The 18935-nt window shown below is 42.3% G+C and overlaps 1 protein-coding gene across 2 annotated transcripts in view; it reads right to left on the bottom strand.

Moving 5' to 3' along the window:
* The window catches only part of ARID1B (AT-rich interaction domain 1B), a 399113-nt gene extending 380542 nt beyond the window's left edge, over positions 1–18571 (bottom strand). For both annotated transcript variants that reach the window (XM_069489032.1, XM_069489033.1), the window contains exon 1: positions 16501–18571. In XM_069489032.1, coding sequence (XP_069345133.1) covers positions 16501–18267 — 1767 coding nt within the window. In that variant the 5' untranslated portion in view covers positions 18268–18571. The remainder of the gene's footprint in view (positions 1–16500) is intronic.
* Positions 18572–18935: the final 364 nt, after the last annotated feature.

The following is an 18935-nucleotide window of genomic DNA, read 5'->3' as shown; positions in this document are numbered from 1 at the left end:
CCAGCGCAGTCCCATCGACCCCACTCTCAACGATACCTCGTAGGGAGAACACAAACTGCCCTCCTCTGCGCCACATCCCATCTTCCCTCTGCCTGCTCCAGCGTCTCCACTGAGCTGTCGTGAACACATCTCAGACCCAGCACGTCCAACAACAGCCTGGCACTAAATATACAGGATGATTCAAACACAAGAACACCTCAAAGAAGTTACAGTCCTGTAGGCTTTCTTCCCATGGAGCCAGATCAAGAACCTGTGTTTGTGCCACCTCTTCCATCCAGCCTTGAGGAAATGAAGGTGGCATCGGGGCTGCCATTGGTCACTTCACTGACAATGGAAATGCTACATTTGAAAACTGTCCTGTGGCATAAGAGGAGCGTGCTGAGCATCTGTGATACTACAGAAATAACTGTGACAGCTCCTTTACAAATCAATTTTTATTATATGTTCACATATAGCCCCATTACTAAACAACCAATTTTTTCAAGTGTTCAGTTCTTTTTAATTCTCTTGTACTGCTGTTCGTCCCTACAATAAAGGGTACACCCCCATCTGGACCGTTGGCCTGCTATCTCTAGGATTAAATTTCACTGGAAGGTTAGCTTTAAGAAAGCAGGGATTGGGTTTTGTCATTGCTGTATCCCCAGAGCCTAAAAGACTCTGTCACACAGCAGGCACTGAACAAATATCAAGCTCTGAGTAGATGGCAGCAGCTATTTGGTGAATGAATGAAGTATGCTCACAAGTAGCAAGTACCTGGCAATTGCTGGCAATCAACCTGGTTCTCCCACCCACCCCCAACCCACTCTTCCTTCCCAGGGTTTTTTGAGGTACGTAAGGTATCCCTCCAAATGTCTCTTCCACCAGGTTGGGATCTCAAGCTTTCAAAAACACCAAGGCACATGATGTTTGGCTTGCTTCTCACTGACTTCCCTCAGAGGTCACGAGGCTCTGTTTAGCACAGCTTCTGTTCCTTCCCCGTGGCTTGGCAGAACTCACTGCATCCCACTACCTGTCTGCTTCTGCGAGCTCTTCACTTCTAACCTGCTGCCCACAGCTGCGCGACTAACTTCCTCCACTTTGTACTTGTAATGTGGCAAAAAGGAACGTTTCCGGGGGAACCAAATAACTATCATCTATGCCTGAAAAAGGAGGGAATGGCTTGATTCTTCTCCGACAGAGTGAAGTTCATGAGCACTGTGACAGTTATTTTCTTAGGGCTTTCTCAGCGGTTTCAGAATGTTGGCATTGCTGAAAATCTTACTATTAGATGAATGATACATTACTACTAAAATTCTCTGAAAGGGATAACACAGGTAGACAGCTGTTAGCTTTCTAGGCAAAAGACACCTTTTATTGTAATGATGCAGATTTAAATGTGGCTGCTAAGACACTGAAGATGTCCATTTCCTTCATAAGCTCTAAGAATCAAACTAAATTAACGGCCCTGTGTTAGCACAGCTAAAGCCTAAAAAGCAGGTTAAGATTTGGGGAGTTTTTCCCTGTCAGTTCTTAAAAATAAACTGTCAACTCATTTGCTTGAGACAAGTTAGCTGTGGCCAGCATTAACTTCAAAAGATTATAAATCCATGATCACGCTAGTAGTGGCATAATATTACAAACAATAAAGCAAAGTGAAATATTGTAATATAGGAAACAAGAGATGGGAAAGTCATCTAATTCTAAGCTAAAAACAGCATTATGGGAGGTATGTCATTTAGAAATATTCTCAGCCTCAAATTAAGGAACAAACAGGAGAAGAGGAAAAGACAAGTTGAAAACCCAGAAAACACGCATGAGCCAAGCCAGCATTCTGACCTTTCACATTGCTCAGACGCTTCTGCAGTTCTGGTTAAGTGAAATTTAACATACATCACCCTTCTAAGACAAGGTTATGAGCCAAACTGACTTTTTTTAAGGCTGTGAGATTTGGATTTATTGACAAATTTTAGAAGAGGGGGATAATGAGGGCATAAAAGGAAACTGTTCCCAGTACTGCGCTGCCCCTTTAAGATATAACAAGAAGAGAAAGACTAAAAGGGTCTCAGGATCCATCCTGACACCCTGAGGCCTTAGCAGCCTAGAAGCTCCTCAGCTAAGGCAGGAGCCAAGCGGGAGGCGCGCCAGTGAGTGCTTTCAACATCTTCCCAACACCACTGACTCTGGCTCCAAAATGACCATGTGGCAACAGCAAAGACAGAAATAACCATTGACTGTATGTCATGAAATAACCTTGCCAAAGAAATGGAGGCGTTTTCTGCCTTACATTTGTTCTTTTAACTACACATCAACATCTTGATTATTTTAAGATATGCTAATTTTGATGTTTGGTTGACAACTTTCACCCCCATAGTAGTTCACTCTGGGCACATAACGAACACTAAATTTTGTTTTGTTGGTTTCTTACTCTAAAATTCTCTCTTCCGGCTGCCTGTTTTTTCCTCTCCCATCTTCTGGCCTCCTTTCCCTTACTCCCCCTTCATACTTCCTTGGATGCACAGAATTCTGGCCTTGTAACACCAAGTGACCCTGAGACATCGTCCAGTCCATTCATCCATTCTCTCAACCAAAATGATTAAGCACCTACTATGTGCTAGACACTCTTCTAGATGCTGTCCCTGCCTCCCACCCAACACTTCAGCCACACCTACATTGAAATGGGCCCAGACGGAAGAGAATCTGTTTCTCTTTAAATACCAACAAACTATTTCGCAGTCTCCCTTGATAACTCTAAGCAATGACCCAGATCATGGTATGCGACAGGTAAAGGTAAACTGAAGTCCAGTGACATCATCAGAAAAACCCAACAGCCACCCTCCTGCCCTTGTAGCACAGATTCTTTCCTCTTCTTTGTGTAATAGTAACTATAAAGCCTAAATACACTAAAAGCTCCTTAATTATTAATGTAATTTTACATATCTTCACAATAACAAATAAAGTTTATTAAAATTTCACCTCCAGCACTTCAGTGACCTCTGTGAGAGACAGAAAGATGAGCTTCCAGGCCACTCCACAGCCTGATGGCACCCGAATGCCTGGGAGGCAGGGGGTTGGGGACCTCATCTACCTCCTTGGGTGATTCTGAGGCACAACTGGGTGTCAGAACCACCAGTTTAGTGGAAAGAACACAGTCTCAGACAAATTTCCTAATTCTACCAGTTTACTAGTCTATAAAATAGGGATAATGATGATGCCTTGACAAGACTACTGAAAGGATTACAGATAATACGTACAATATGCCTGGCACACGTAGTAGGTGTCCAATAATGGTACATTTCTTTATTGGAGAGACCAAGAACGAGAAGCAGTGTCTCTGTGAGAGTTTTTTACCAATCTCTCCTAACTAGAATGAGAGGCCAATTTCATGTTTCCCCACATAACAGTTCTATACAGGCCACCTTTTTAAAAATCATGCAAGGTTCGGCTGCAGACTCATGACCACCTTGACATCTCTCCTGCCCTGTCTCACCTGGCTGGCCACTTCCTTCACTCCATGCACCTTGTTCTCCCAGGACCACTCCACACTTGGCCACCCTGACATTATTCACATGCCCGCCTTGCTATTTCTCCAATCACAGAATTACGTTGTCTTCTCAGGTGCTGGCCAGTGCGCCTCAGCCTCACCCCTACATTAATCTAATCATGTGGAGGTGCTTGCTGCTCCATCTTCCCAGCTGCACATAAAGATGCTGGCAACACGTCAGTCCTGTGGTCCATGGGCTACCGCTCCTCATGTCTGCCCTAAGAACTGAGGTCCATGAAAGCTCTGCATGACTGTGATAAGATACTTTTCCCTATTTTTTTCTTAGTCCTCATATGAAGAAGTAACAAGCCTTCCTCAGGTCAAAGGATAATTTTGCTTCTCCCTTATTGGATGTATCCATTGAGCACATTCCCCACACGGACATCCTAAAGAATAACCTCTTTTACACCCATGGAAAGAGCCATGTATCTACAACAGGTCCCACAGTGCCTGTAACAGATGCTCTGACACATAATATTTCATAAACCCTAAAGTACACAGGACAAGCTCAGCTCTGAAAGCCACCCAAAAGCACTCATAAATTTCAGACTGCCCTAATCACCCCTCCTTTTGCTAAGAAACTAGATGGAGTACCACTTCAGACCTACTACTCTTACAGCGAGAACGTCCTCTCTGCATACTCCGTCGTGTCAACCTAATCAAATGCCAGGATTATTATTTATACTGAATTTCACTTTAATTTCAAGTATGTTTATTAACAAGGCAAAGATATACATCCTTTAAAAATATTTGTCTAATAAAAATCCAATAATTCACTGCTAATTACTTTTATTAATCATTACAAAACTGAGTAAGAATTCTCACACGAGTAAAGCTATAAAAATCAATTCATTTCAAAATTCCAGATATAGGTCATACATTCATCTCTCCCATTTTGTAATGACTTCTGCTTTTGAAAGTCTTGTCTAAATTTAATGTATTTGAGCCCACGATTGTCCACAATGTTAAAAGTATTTAATTCTCAAGCAGCATTAAGAAATAAACAAAAATTCAAAAAAGATTTCAAAAATTTAGGTTGGAACGGAAGAGAAAGAGTAGAGTCAAATTAATTAGCAATGCCCATAATGACAATTTCCTTTTATAAAAGGACTTTGTTCCAAAACTCCATTTATCTATTTCTACCTATCTGTTGCTCTTCAGATCCGCACATCTGCACATTATCCACACCGCGAATATTTCCATCCCGGGCAGGTGGAAAGCTTGCCTGCCTGCGCACACTGCCTCCCTGTGTTAGCTGTCCGCGTTCCATTTGAATCCAATTTCCTTGCATTACCTCTGCCCAGGTCAAGGATGAATGGCTGTCAAATTCCCAGTGGAATAAAAAGAAAAACCCTTTCTTCCTGAGGCAGCAAGTTTCAATTCACAGAGCACATGGCTAATCTACATATGTGAAGGTCACAGCACTTCAGTCAAAGAGGTTAAGAATGGAACAGCTCACGTAAGGGGTTGTCTTAAACATCCTGGCATGATGCCCAACAAGTAAGACTGTTGAAAAGCAATAGATAGTTTCTGGCAGCAGCAAGGGGAAAAATATTTTGATCATGTGATATCGTACACACTACCTAGTTTATTTCACGTGTGAAACTTTGAGAGTTCCTAAAAAATACCACATATGCAAATCAAATCCAGATTTCAGCTTCACCAGTTTAGTCATTCTGGTACACCTTCCTCTTCATAAAATACACTTATATGGAATTTGTAGATGCACTGAGAATAAAACTTCAACATATCGACAACCAGTTGGCTCAAATATTTTAACAGCTGATTACAATTTCTTTGCATTAGTTTTTCCATGAACATGAAAATACTTAGACCAGGAAAGGGTATTTAGACTAAAAAAGCATAATTCCTTTAAGTTATTCAAATACAACTGTCTTAAATAAAATTCATCTCCATTTCCCTCTATTTTTCTTTCCCTCATCACTAAGATAGCAATATGGAAAATTACAGGAACTTGATGCAAATAAAGACAAAATACAAAACTGCTTTTCGCAACTCATCTTCACTAATTGTATAGTGAAACACTAGTGCTTTAAAGTGCTCCCAGTTCTGACCAATCATCACAATGGAGGAGGAAGGACAGTCTTGCCGCACATGATGGACACCAGGTGAAAGGGGAGAAACCAAGGCTTTCACAGAGCGTGTCTCTCTCTGCCTGCTGTAAGCATGGCACCTTCCAGAAATGTTTTCTGCATCAGCCAAATGAAATTAAAGGTAGTTGGTACTAAGAGGGAGGAAAAGGGAAGATATTCAAATCCAGCAAAGTCATAACAAGTGTGACTATAATTTTAAAAACTTTTCAACAGTTAACGATAATAAACTATTTGTTTTAAGCATGGAGAAAATAAAGTAGCAGCAAAGGATTCATTTCACCAATTTGGAAGTTGTCTGCCTACCACCAATTTCTCTCAACTCAAAATTTAGATTGCTTATGACACCGAAGTTATCTAATCCATATTTCCAATTAAGTGGAATAGTAAGTAAAATAAAAATCTCTCAGAAACTACCTTAATTAATTTAATTACCTATATGTACTTGCTCAGTAATCTAAGGACATCCCTCTATGCTAAATGATGAAGCCAATGTTTAACAATTTACAAATATCTCTGGGTATCTACTTATCAGGTACACCGCCCCTACACCAAGTCACCAAATGTTTGTTGACAGTAGTGAAATTAAATTATTCAATTATATATCTTCTGAATTTATTTTTCCTTACCAGTTAGAAAATATGACGATAAAAGAAAGTAGGAAAACCACAGCAAACAATTTAGAATTGCTAATAACTTAGTTTTCCTAAACACTTGGCAAGGTAAAAACATATCAGGCAATTAAAAAACCGAAATGGTCTGGATTAGAAATAAGCTTCAATATTAACCTATTTGTTCTGAGAAGAAAGACTGACAGGCTGTTTAATTAACTTGTTAAATTAACTAGTAGAGAACCGCCTCTAACTCATTTTAATTCCTTACCCATAAGAAAGTACAGTCCTTTGTTACTCTATCAAAATGTGCTTTCCATTGCTGAGCAGCACACCAGCATCTTACAAGGTCTAGTCCTCACAAAAATTCTATGAGTATTCTTTCCATTTTTTTAGAAATGAGGAAACTTACAAACCACAGAGAGGTGAAGTAACTTGCCTAAGGTCACACAGCCAGTACTATGTAATCTTCCAGTGTTCTCTAACCTTCCAACTTTTGCCCTTGCCCTTATCTCCAGTCCGTCAAGGGCTCTCATCAACCAAATCTTTGCATATCAAACTTCATTTGCTCTAGGAGGCTTCCTGCCCCTACCCCCTGCCACCCGCCACCCCATCTATGTGAAGTGCCCCTCTATCATCAAACGTCTCCCACGCTGTACTGTGTGGCATGCTTACTGGTCTCCGAGGGATCCCATCATCCAGCACACTGCCAGGCACAGCACAGCAGGCTCTCCACAAACACTGTTGCATCTGATGCCCCATGCTCTTGCTATGATGACACAAATTTATAATTCCAAATCTCTGACAAACTGTTCAAAACAGTGAAGTTCAATGAACTGAATATCAAATCCTTCGTGCTACAATTAATGTGAAGCCACTTCTTTAGCAGAAAAATCACCATAAGAATGACACCCCAAACAAAATCCAAATTAGGATCACTTTCTCATCAACGTCAGAGCACAAAGAACAATCTCCAAGTACAATGACCTTCCGCATGAAACAGTGAGCACTTGTACCTTCATCAGGATATTTTCAGTTTGGATACATTATCAACTACTCTTCAAATATTTCTTAGATGATGTACTTTGAGAATATAGTTTTCTGCATAAGAACTGCAGAGGAATAATGTAGCCACTCACTTTGATTTCCACTTTGTAAAACACCAGGAGTCTATGATAATTCACCAGGGAAAATTACGGATCATATGTTATATTTACTCTTTGTATCTTAAGCACCAAGTGGTGCTCAGTAAGTATTTGTTCATAATAGAATTTTATTCCTCATAGTTTTATAAATCTCATCATTAAAAAAAAATTTCTGTATCTTTGAGGCAGGCCCCTGGCATTCTCAGATTTGACATTCCCTGTTTTGACTATTTGAGAGTAGCGCTAAACCTCCATGCATAGCAAATTATAATTTTGCTAAGGACCAAATCATATAGTCAATGAAGTTGAAACAGACACAGAAACAAGTTACTTAGCTAATGAGACCAAATTCTAGCTCCCAGAAGCTCCAAGAAGCCTAGATCTAAATTTTTGAAACTTCATTTCTTTGTAAAAAAATATTAATAGTTCTAAAAATCACTTTCATGATTTTTGCAGATCATTAAAGTGGAAAGGTTTAAAAAGGTATAAGAAAGGAATGATTCTTGGTGAGAGAAAAGAATTTGCTAATTAAGGATGCGATATTGAATGGGGTAGCAGCTTAGGTGCAATGATATCAGTCTTATATAGGCTCTGTGGGTACACCAATACCAATTTATGTAACTGTTGAGCAAGAGAGTCCCAATCAGTACAAAACTACAATTTGTAAGAGAATCTACAGTGGAATGCACAAAATCTATGTATTTGCACAGGTATCAGTTTATATTCACTGAATACATCTGGGATCTAGTATAGTTTAATAAGCTGTTCAGTGGTGCATAGATGATTAGGCACTATTTGTTTAAAAAATTCAAAGCAGCACAGAATTTTGGAGCTGGGAGGGGCTGGGCATCACCTAATTGATGGAGGCAATGGCTTGTCCTCAGCCACATCCTGAAGTGCAGCAGATTCAGGCAGCGAATGAGAAAATCAAGCCCCACAGTGGAAAGGCAGGTCTGCAAAGAAGAGAGCGCCACAGACAAATGCCACAGACTCACACTGATGCCCTGAGTGAAGGTTTTCAACAACTCTATCTGGCAGGCAACATTCCAGGTAAGGAAACAGCCCCTGCTGGATGGCAGAGAAAACGGGTGCTGAAGCCTACAAATCAGCCAAGGTCTAACCAACTCCAAGGTCATGCATGTCCTTTCCATTACATCAGGATGCCTCATGATACAGTCTTATTCTCTCATAAATCCTCATAATCACTGAAATAAACTAATATACAACAAACATGCCAGTTCTCTCAGAAATATGTATGCTTCTTCAGAAAGATACTTGCTCAGCAGTGGCAATGTTTCACATTTCTATTTCCAAGGTCATTTATAATTCATTGGGTAAAATGAATTTACTATAAAAATAAGAACTAGAAACAGAAAATTTAAAGGACATTAAAATGGGTTTATAGCTTTGATATATGGTCACTGAACCTCAAAATTTGGTTCTTAAAATTTCAGAAATTAGATGCCAAATTCTAGATAAATTTTAGAATTACCAATCATTTCAAAAATAAAGCCATGAAGTATGGTGAGTGGTTTAACTTCTAAGACACTCATCACAAAAAGAAACAGGAGATACTAAGAATTCTGGAACTGCCTCCACTAATCATCAATGCCTCGCTTTCTGAAAGGTTTATTTCAGGACCCAGAAGCAGTAGCTGAATTTACTCCTCAGCCAGCATACATTATCTAAACAGTTACCAAAAATACCTCAGCAATCCAAGTATCTTCCTAAATCTGAACAGACTGTTTTAACTTTTTTTCCAAGAATCTATGTAATGTAGAAAACTGAGAAAAAGAAAAAGGACCATTCTATATAAATTTCAAAGTGATTATATTTTCCTTCTTTTAGTAATCATTCCCTGTAGTGGAGCTATATTTTGCTCTGGCACAAAGCCAGGAATTGATTGGTAGAAATGGAAAAGAGTCACCAGATCACATCAACTATATAGCCACAACCTATAATTACTTGTTTTGCCAAAATTCACTACCTCCCTCACCACCATAAAAAAGCAGGCCAATAGACTGCTGATCCACATGGTTGCTATTTGCACTTTGTTTCAATGAGCCAGTTCTAAGTCAATCATGTCAAAACACCATGATCCAGGTATCGTGGGTCAAGCTTCAGCAGTCTCTCTGCATTACCTGCGCACGGAAACAGCAGCAATCCCCAGACTCCAGCTACTGTCTGTGTCTGGCACAGGGCTGATTATTAACAAAATGGGTGCTCAATAAATATTTGCCAACTGATTGTCTGGAGTAGATATTTACCTAACATACACATCACAGCATACACAAATGCTAAATGTTTACACCTTAAAGAAATAATTGTTGTTTCCCAGCACAATCTCTTAAAAAAACAGTTCATTTCCTCTGTGCCCTCTGTAGAATCTGGAATTAAAAGAACATAACAAAACTGACAAAGATGTGACCACATATCAGCATCAACAACAGTTAAAATACAATTCTAATATTTACACACCAAAAAAGCCAATTCATGAGACTAACCATGAACATCTATGAAGTAGCCCTTTGCAGCTGCCTCTAACATTTAATTAAAAGGCCCATCATCTTACATTAGTCATTTACACAAAGATTTCTAAAGTTTTCCAGAGGAATAAAAAAGAAAAATATCAGGAGAAGCACAAACTTGGGGGCAGAGAACACTAGGAAAAAGGACACATCGCCATCTGGATTGACTGTTTGCTCTGGGGTGGGGGCTGGGAGGTGGGCAGGATGCCTAAAAACTTCAAACACAGGAAGAATAGGAAAAAAGTATCTCTGTAAATGATTTTTACTAATAGTAGAAAGATAAAACTAATAATTTTTCAGAAGAGGCTAAAAATGCAAAAGGTGAGAGAAATAAGGGAACAGTGATCATGGTAATAGTTCATTTGCATATCCTATTATCTGACAAAGTCCCAGGTTTCTCTCAAAATACCTTTAAACTTTAGAAAGGCTCCAAAAAGTTGCTTTTAGAACTTCTAATAACATAACTGGCAACGAAACAACTAACCTACACAACACATATCTGCAAACATACCAAATCTATGAGGATTACCCCACAGTTAAAATCGAAAGGAAGTAGTAATAGACTAATTAAAAACAAAAACAAAAAATACCATTAGCATTCCAATGAAATATCTGTGGAAGAATTTACTGATAAACTATGAAGTGACAAGATTAATGGTTATAAAAACAAGACAATTTTACTTACAATACATATTAATAGTTAACTATTTTAAAGGCTAACATAAAGAAACGGAAGAGAAAAAGTTCTCTAGATGGATGGTGGTGATGGCTGCACAACAATGAGAATGTACTTAATGCCACTGGATAAAAACCGTTAAAATGGTAAATTTTATGTTATGTATAGTTTACCACTATAAAAATATACATATATTTAAATTTTTAGCATCCCATTATGAAAAGAAAAATGTGGTATATTGTGATCTAGGATTTTCTTCTAGATTACATCAAATATGGCTTCCCTTGCAGAGTCACCTAGGAAGGAATAACTTCTTGTCTGGTTGTCAAGATTTATCATTCATCAAGGGCCCAACAAAACATTGAGAAGTAATCTACAGAAGATGGTCAGCAGAGGCTGAATCTCTTTCAATTCAAAAAGACAGTCTTGCTATGACAGATCTATTCCAGATTCTGCTGCCATCTACCTGATTTCAAGGATGGAAATAAGCATATCTACTGGTAAACCACATATATTAAGATTTCAGGGCTTTAGTCTCTTTCCTGGCAATATGTATCATTCAAGAAACAAGTTAATTTCATTATTAGTTCATCTGTCAAACTCAGTAGCCTTCTAATATTCTTGGCATTGATCCATACAGAAGTGAGTTTGGAAACTGCCTCCTGGATCCTATTCAAATAACTAAATCTAAGGAAATAGTTTTCTTAGAATTTCTCCAAGTCAAAGACTTTGAAACTAGAACATGTTTGGTGAAAATTTACTGTGGAAATACATATTCTACTCTGATAAATTCACCGTCACTCAATTAAAGTGAATTGTTAATTAAAACTATAGTACATGTATAGTAATCATTCCATGCATACAGATGTTAGCATGAGGAAAAATAAGCCAATCCTTAAGCAATTAATGATATCTAAATCATTTTCTTTTCATCAAATTTCTAAGAGAAAAAGTCATTAAAGTATATATCAAGTTTTTAGATCAGAATTAATTCACTCAATCACCCAATTAAACCTAAAAGGACCACTTAGTCTTATGCAAATAACCTCCAAACTGGAAAAAACAATACCATATAATAGTCCTGCATCTATGATATATAAATATATTCTTTGTAGATGAACAGTTTTGCCTGGTTCTTCTCCCCCACACCACAAGGAACTAACCCTTAGGATTCCTCAGCCTCAAGCATGCATACAGAGCGATTGTGCGGCACTACTTTACATATCCACAGAGAATGTGCAAAAACCCCCTGTTCAAGAAACGACACCTCTGAAAAGGCAAGCAACCAAAAATTACCCAATTCCAAAAAGGCCTATGAGGTAGATACAGCCCCTTAAATATAAACAGCATTGTAAAATGTCATAAAAATTTCATAACATCCATTTTGAAAATCTAAATATTGCAAAAAATTAATGGAATTGAATTTTATTAATATTCATGTTCCCTCCATAAATCTGTTGTTTTAAGTAACACCACAGTTCTATCAAACATAAATATCAATCTCAAATTTACAAATCTACATACACCCAAAAATGAAAGTGACATGAGTGAAATATTAGTCCCTTTTCCACAAACATGGATCAAAGCACACAGGTCCATGAGCTGAGCAGTGTCAGTCCAGTGTAGAGCAGCAAGAAAAGCCTCTAGATTTAGGACACCAGCAAAAAGCTAATATAGTTTCCTTTACCGACATATCCAAAATTTACACCCCTGGTCAGTCTTCAAAATAAGTAGAAAAATTTCATGGAATCCTAACAAATTTTAAATCAAACCACTCTCCTCCGAGGAAAGGGCAGGGTTAAATAAATGAAATGATCATCTTTATGGTTTGCCTGTGATATTGGTATTTGTCTTAGGGAAATAAGTGTTCTTATTAAATCAGAAGTCATCTCTTTAGATATAACCTGTGCCAAATTATAAAGAAATAAAGTCCATTAATAAAAAATAGAACTGAAAACTCAATCCCATTGTATTACACCTGTTTTCTTTAAAAGGTGTCTGTGACTCATAAAACTATCAAATGAGTTTACACTGAGTCTTCCCCTACGTTGTCTTATATTTTTAAATCAGATCTCAAACCAAAATTAATGCTTTTTTAATACCTGAGTGAAGATGTTATTCTCTTCAACTCTAGTAAAGGAACATGATATTTAGAGGTTAAGTACGTTATTAAAGGTGTCCAAGTGTGATCTGCATTATTTCCACATTCAGAACACACTTCTGATACAGTATGACGTTGAGAAAAATGGAGCAAGTATAAAAAGCCTTGCCAAAAATTCATTACTAAATATAGAGAAACAGAACCAAAGGAAAAAAGAGAGGTTAAGGTTTCTCATTATGGACCCAGGATAAGAATACGTCAATTCCCTAGAATGTTCTTATTGCTACAGTATTAATATAAACATAAATTTAATTGATAGCTGTATTAAAGAATGGTTACATTAAAAAACTAAAAATTATCAAAAGTAAGTACTACAAAAATCAGGATTCCCAATGAAAAGAATTTTAAGCCATGCCTAATTTCATCCCAGATGACTTAGAAAACAGAAAACTGCAGACATTTTTGTCACGTTTTCTTTTTCTGTTTTTTAAATGATAGGCCTTTTCTATGAACCACAGTTACGAAGTCCACCTCTTCTAACTATATACAGCAATCCATAATCTTGGCAAATATATAAATTTTGGCCACAAAAATTTCTTTACAAGATTTAAATTTCAGATAGCCTAAGATTTCCCTGGGAGTGAAGTTATGATATAATGTATCTCATACACATTTTAAGTAATTAAGAACCAGTTTGTAGCTTCCTGCTTTGTAAGCTAATCATTTTTCTTAAGGGTAAATAATGCTCTTTTTTATTACATTGCATTATGCTCTATAAAACTAAAGTTAAAATACCATTAATGGAATACAGTACAAACGTGGACATCATAAAATCTTATGGGAATAGACCTAAATATTCCTTTTGAGACTGCTATCTGAATACTTATCTCACAAAAATCTAGTAACAAACTGAATCGTAAAATGGCTTATTTCACTTTTTAAAAAGACCCTTCCCCCACAATATATGCATGTTTTGTTCCCAATTATGAAAATATTTGCCACCCAATAGAAACCATTTCCTAAAATCAAAAATGAAACTAAATGTATTAAGAGCCAAAAATATTTCATCATTTAACAACGTGATTTAATAGTATTTTTTTACCTATAGTCAGGCAGTAATTTAATATTTTGGACAAATGACTGTCTCTTAGTATAATTGTAACTACTACTAAATAATAATAGCCTTCCAAAAAGAAAAGGAAATAAAGTGTAAAAAAGACACATTCCACATGTTATACAATAAACTACCTAAAAGAAATTCGTGAATCTAGGTCATATGTCTGTCATTTTCCCCCCACTCAAAAAAAAAAGAAAGTATTCCCAGGGGTCACACTGAGGACATAATGGATTCACTCTCATTCCAAGAAAACAAAATACTTAGAATGATTGGTACCATTAAGAACTAATACTCTAACATGGACCCACATCTGCCTCTAACTTCATTCGCTTCTAGTTTAGAAAGATGTGAATTTTAAACTGCCCCTTTAATAGCAAGCTTACGAAACAAATCTTTTTAAAATTAATTATGTGGGTTTATTTACACAAGGCTTCTCTATAATGTTTTCAGTTGTGTGAAGCAAAAAGAAAAATTGACATTGCCCGTTTTCTATCAAGACTAGAAAAATACATTATCCTTAAAAGTAAAATTCCATTAACTAAAGATTTAAAAGCAGTGGGCACCAATGTTCAGCCTAGGATTCACACGGTTATTTGTTAAATCCAACCCTTCATTCACTCTGACAAGGTATTATTATTAAAATACACCTTCCTTAAAATAAATGAACTAAATAAAAATATACATACAACCACTGTTATTCCCTTCTAACAGATTAGATTTTTTAAACTTTTATAGCATTAAGATATCTATGAAAGAAAAATTGGGGGGAAGAAACACACCCAGCACAACTTGCTTATAATATAATTTCCCTAATTCATTGTGTAAACAGTTCAAATAAGGCTGATATTACCTAATCCAACAAAATAATCAAGGAAAAAAAGATTCTTGGGGCATTTCTGTATTTTCCAAATCAAACACAAATATAAAATGATTTTTAGTGTTTCACAGGAATATCCATTTTTTTCCCATTTTACCTAGTTGTTCTCTGGAAAAATTATGTGGTTTTCTCATTTCATGTTTTTAAAATATGCCAATTCTATCTAAAATTCCTCATCTACAAATATCTTAAATGGTCAGAATTGTTAAACACAAATCACTAGAAATATAGCTTAAATCTTGTTAATAATGCTAAATAAATATCACCAAAAAATACTTCTGCACATCAAAATCTTGAAATTTTTAACGTTATATTAAACTATGTATGCTGAAACAATTCAAATTTTTTCACAATTGAATTTGTGAAGGATAGACTTTTATAAAAGCTTTACAAATCCAAGAATTGGTAAAATTGGTGATTTATTTTTTTCAATGGTCTTACTTCAACCACAATTAAAGTCCCTGGTATATGTAATGTGCATATTGTAAGAGTGTCATCAAAGATCTGAATCTTCTAAGTGCCCAATACTAGACACGAGCCTAATGTTTTTCTGTATTTAATCCTCTTATTAATAACTATGATTCATAAAAATTTAAGCCTTAAATAATATTGAACCTTACATCTGCTTGTAATAGAGCTCAGTTATTATTTGTGGCAAGAATTTTTGTGACTGTACTGCTCAGCACTTCTATTTACATCAGCAGTGCTAAATGCCCAATGGTGAGAGGGGAGCCAATCAGATGGCAGATTAGATGTCAACTCAGAGGCAGCTGTCTGGAGACTATTACAGCCAGTTTACCTCCACAATTCAAATTCCAAACCTTGCAAAGGAGATCAAGTCAGTCTTTAGGCTCAGCCTACTAGCAAGAAACAGCAAGAGTGAAGGACACTTCCTAATAGCAGTGTAGGATTTGGATGACAGCAAAATAAAGAAAATCCAAATAAATACGATCCCAAAGACCTATTTTCAATGGTCTGCTATTTTACTGGATTTGTTGAATAAAATGTATGCCTAATCCACGATCAAAATAAGTTCAACTGATTCGGAATGTGTTCCTTTAACACAGCCTCTCTGCTGAAGGTGACTCCTTTCAAGCAGCCCGTAAGCCCAATGGATTTCCCTGGCTATTCTTAGGAACGAATCGATATATTTTAGAATATTTTACCTCCACGTCGTTGTAAGTTTTAGTATTATTCCTGCTAGTAAACATTCGAACTCGAAGCCCGCATCGAGTATCTCCGAATGGCTCTACATAACTATGAAAAACCTACTCGGTTGTCACAAAGCTAACCTATTTTCCCTGCCTGTACCTTGGAAGCTAAGAGGGAACGTACCGTGGCTAAGGTGGGAGAAAGTTCCTCATTCTTTCCCCGGTTAAAGCACATTGTTGGCGCTACCAGAGCCGATCTGGTCAATATTCGCCCCCGGCCGTTCTGGCCGGGAGAGCCTATTTTGTTACAAAAGCACCCGAGTCGTCCCCACCGCCCCAACGGCTTCCTCGCGGGTGGCGCCCTGGAACCTCGCCTTGCGTTCTAGGGCCTGGGGGATGGGGTGGGGGCGAGGGTGCGGGCCGCCGGAGAGCCCAGGCCGCCCGCCCAGCCCCGCGGAGCCCTTCTCGGCCTGGACAGCGCGGCCGGCAAGGGGTGCGCCCGACCTCTGTGCGAGGTGGCCGCCAGTCAAAATGGCTTTGGGCGCCGCGCCCCCGCCACCCCCGCGAGAAGAAGGGGAAAAGTACACGGCAAAGAAAGAAACTCAGGCTCGCGGCGCGGGGAGGCCGCCGGGCGGAAGCAGGCCCGGCCGGCGCAGGGGTTACCTGGGATCTGCCCATGGTCGGTCCGGGGGTGCCGGGGCTCATCGCCGGGTGACTCCTTTGTTGCGCGGCCGCCCAGGCCGGGCTGGCAGCGGCGTACTGGGCGCCCATGTCCTTGCCCAAGCCCATGCCCGCGGCCGCCTGCTGGCCGCCCGCCGCCGCCCCCGCCGCCGCCGCCTGGGACTGGGGCTGCGACGGCGGCGGCGGCGGCGCGCTGGGGCTGCTGTAGTCGGGGTAGCTGCCGCCGTAGCTCCGCATCATGGGGCTGGGCGAGGTGAGCAGCTGGTTGAGGGTCGGGGTGGCCCCCGACGGGTGCTGGTTCTGCCCGGCGAAGCGCTGGAAGCCCCCCGCCGCCGCGCCGGCGGCCGCCTTGCTGAGGCTCGCGGCCCCGCCGCCCCCGGGGCCCATCATCATGCCGCCGCCCTGCTGCCGGGGGGAGCTCAGCACCCCGTACCCCGAGGACGAGCCCCCATAGCCGCCGCCGCCGCCTCCTGCTGCTGCTGCTGCCGCCGCCGCGGCCGCCGCCGCCACAGCTCCCGCTCCTGCTCCTCCTGCTCCTGCTCCTGCTCCTCCTCCTCCTCCTCCTCCTCCTCCGCTGCCTCCTCCTCCTCCGCCGCCGCCGCCGCCGCCGCCCGCGCCGGGCCGGCTGTAGCCCGGATAATGGTTGTACTGGCTGTTGGGGTACCCTTCGTGGGAGTTCTGCAGGGGGTCCATGCTGCTGGGGGCCCCGGCGGCGGCTGAGGCGGAGTGCATCATCCCCATCCCGGGGCTTTGTTGTCCGCCATGTTGATCAAAGCAAGGCCCAGCGCGGCCGCCGGGGCCGCCGCTAGCAGGGGCAGCGCTGCCATAGTAATTATTAAACTCCGAGACGGCCGCCGGGCCGCCGCCGCCGCCGCCGCCCCCGGGCACGGCGACCGGCGGCTGCTGCGTGCCCAGGGCGCCCAGGCCCGGGTGCTCGTAGCGGCCGCCCGCCGGCTCCCCCATCTTGGGCGGCGCGTCGTCCTCGTCGCCCGGCTTGCTCAGCAGCGGCTGGCCCGGGGGGTCGGCCTGGCTGCCCGAGGCACTGTCCTTGGCGCCTCCATGTTGCGGCTGCTCCATGTCGGGGCCCGGCTGAGGCGCGCCGCCGCCCGCGCCGCCCAGGCTGTTGTTGTTGGAAATGGGATGTTGCTGCTGCTGCTGCTGTTGCTGCTGCTGCTGCTGGAACTGGTTTAGCTGCTGCTGTAGTGCGTGGTGGTGGTGGAGGTGGTGGGCATGGTGGTGGTGGTGGTGGGCATGGTGGTGGTGGTGGTGCTGCTGGTGGGGCGGTGCGGCGGGGGCTTCGCCAACGGTTTTCAGTTTGTGGTTGGGGAGCAGCCCCGTCTCCATGGCCGAGCCCGGGCCCGACGAGGAGGAAGAAGAGGACGCCGCCGCGGAGGAGGAGGAGGAGGAGGAGGAGGAGGAGGACAGCGCGGCGGCGCTTCCACCCTCCTTGAGAGCCGCCTCGGAGCCGCCGCTCTTGGCGCTGTTAGTGCTGGCGGCGGCGGCCGCGGCGCTCGCATTATGGGCCATGTTCAGTTCGTGACGGGGGTGCAGGGGGTGGTGGTGCACACTATTCAGGCCGCCGTCGCCGCCGCCCCCCAGCATGGGTCCCGGTGCCGCCGCCGCTACGCGCGCCCCCGCCTCCAGGTCCCGGGCCCCGGGCGCCGGCCGCGGCCCTGGGGGCCCCCGCCGCTCGCCGCTGCCTGCCCGCGCCCGCGCCGCCGCCGCCGCCGCTGCTGCCCGTGCGGCCATGATCGCCGCGGCGTGGCGAGGCCGGGCGGGGGGCGGGGGGAGACAATAACCCCCACTTTTTAGTCCGCGGCCCCTCCTGTGCGCATCCACGCGGCCCGCCGGGAAGCCTCCGACCCCCTCCCCCTCCGCAGGCCCCGCCGGAGAGCCGGGCCGGGGGCACGCCTTACGGTCTGGGCCTGTTCCCGCTGTGTGCTTTCATGGTGAAAGTTTTTAGCTCAGGTTTAAATGAAACTTTTCTCTTTTCCTCTCTAACCCGGATATGGGTAAATACACGACTGGCTGAGCCTATCGGGCCCAGCATGGCATGAGAGGGAGCCGAGCGAGCTCGAGCAACTATTATCCACTTCTCTCTGATTACTCCTGTGCACTCGCAAAACGCGGACTGGACTCGTCCCCGGGCCGCCGCCGCCGCCCGCCCCGGCGCAGCCTCGCGGGGCCCGGCCGGGCCCGGGGCCGGGGCCTGGGCCTGGGGCAGGCTCGGCGGCCGCTCGGAGGGCGGCGGCGTGGGGCGGCCGGAGGCTGCACTTTCCCCTCGTGCCTCTGTCTCCTTGCCAACCGGGCGTTCGTGTGTTTGTTTTCACGTCTAAAAGGAACGATACAAAGGTGGAAAACGAGTCTGACGAGCAGACAAAAGAGGGAGAAAGGCTGGAGAACAAAGTTGTCTGTTG

Source organism: Eulemur rufifrons, chromosome 15 (genome assembly GCF_041146395.1).
Source record: "Eulemur rufifrons isolate Redbay chromosome 15, OSU_ERuf_1, whole genome shotgun sequence".
Classification (NCBI taxonomy): domain Eukaryota; kingdom Metazoa; phylum Chordata; class Mammalia; order Primates; family Lemuridae; genus Eulemur; species Eulemur rufifrons.
This window is presented reverse-complemented; position numbering and strand designations above follow the sequence as displayed.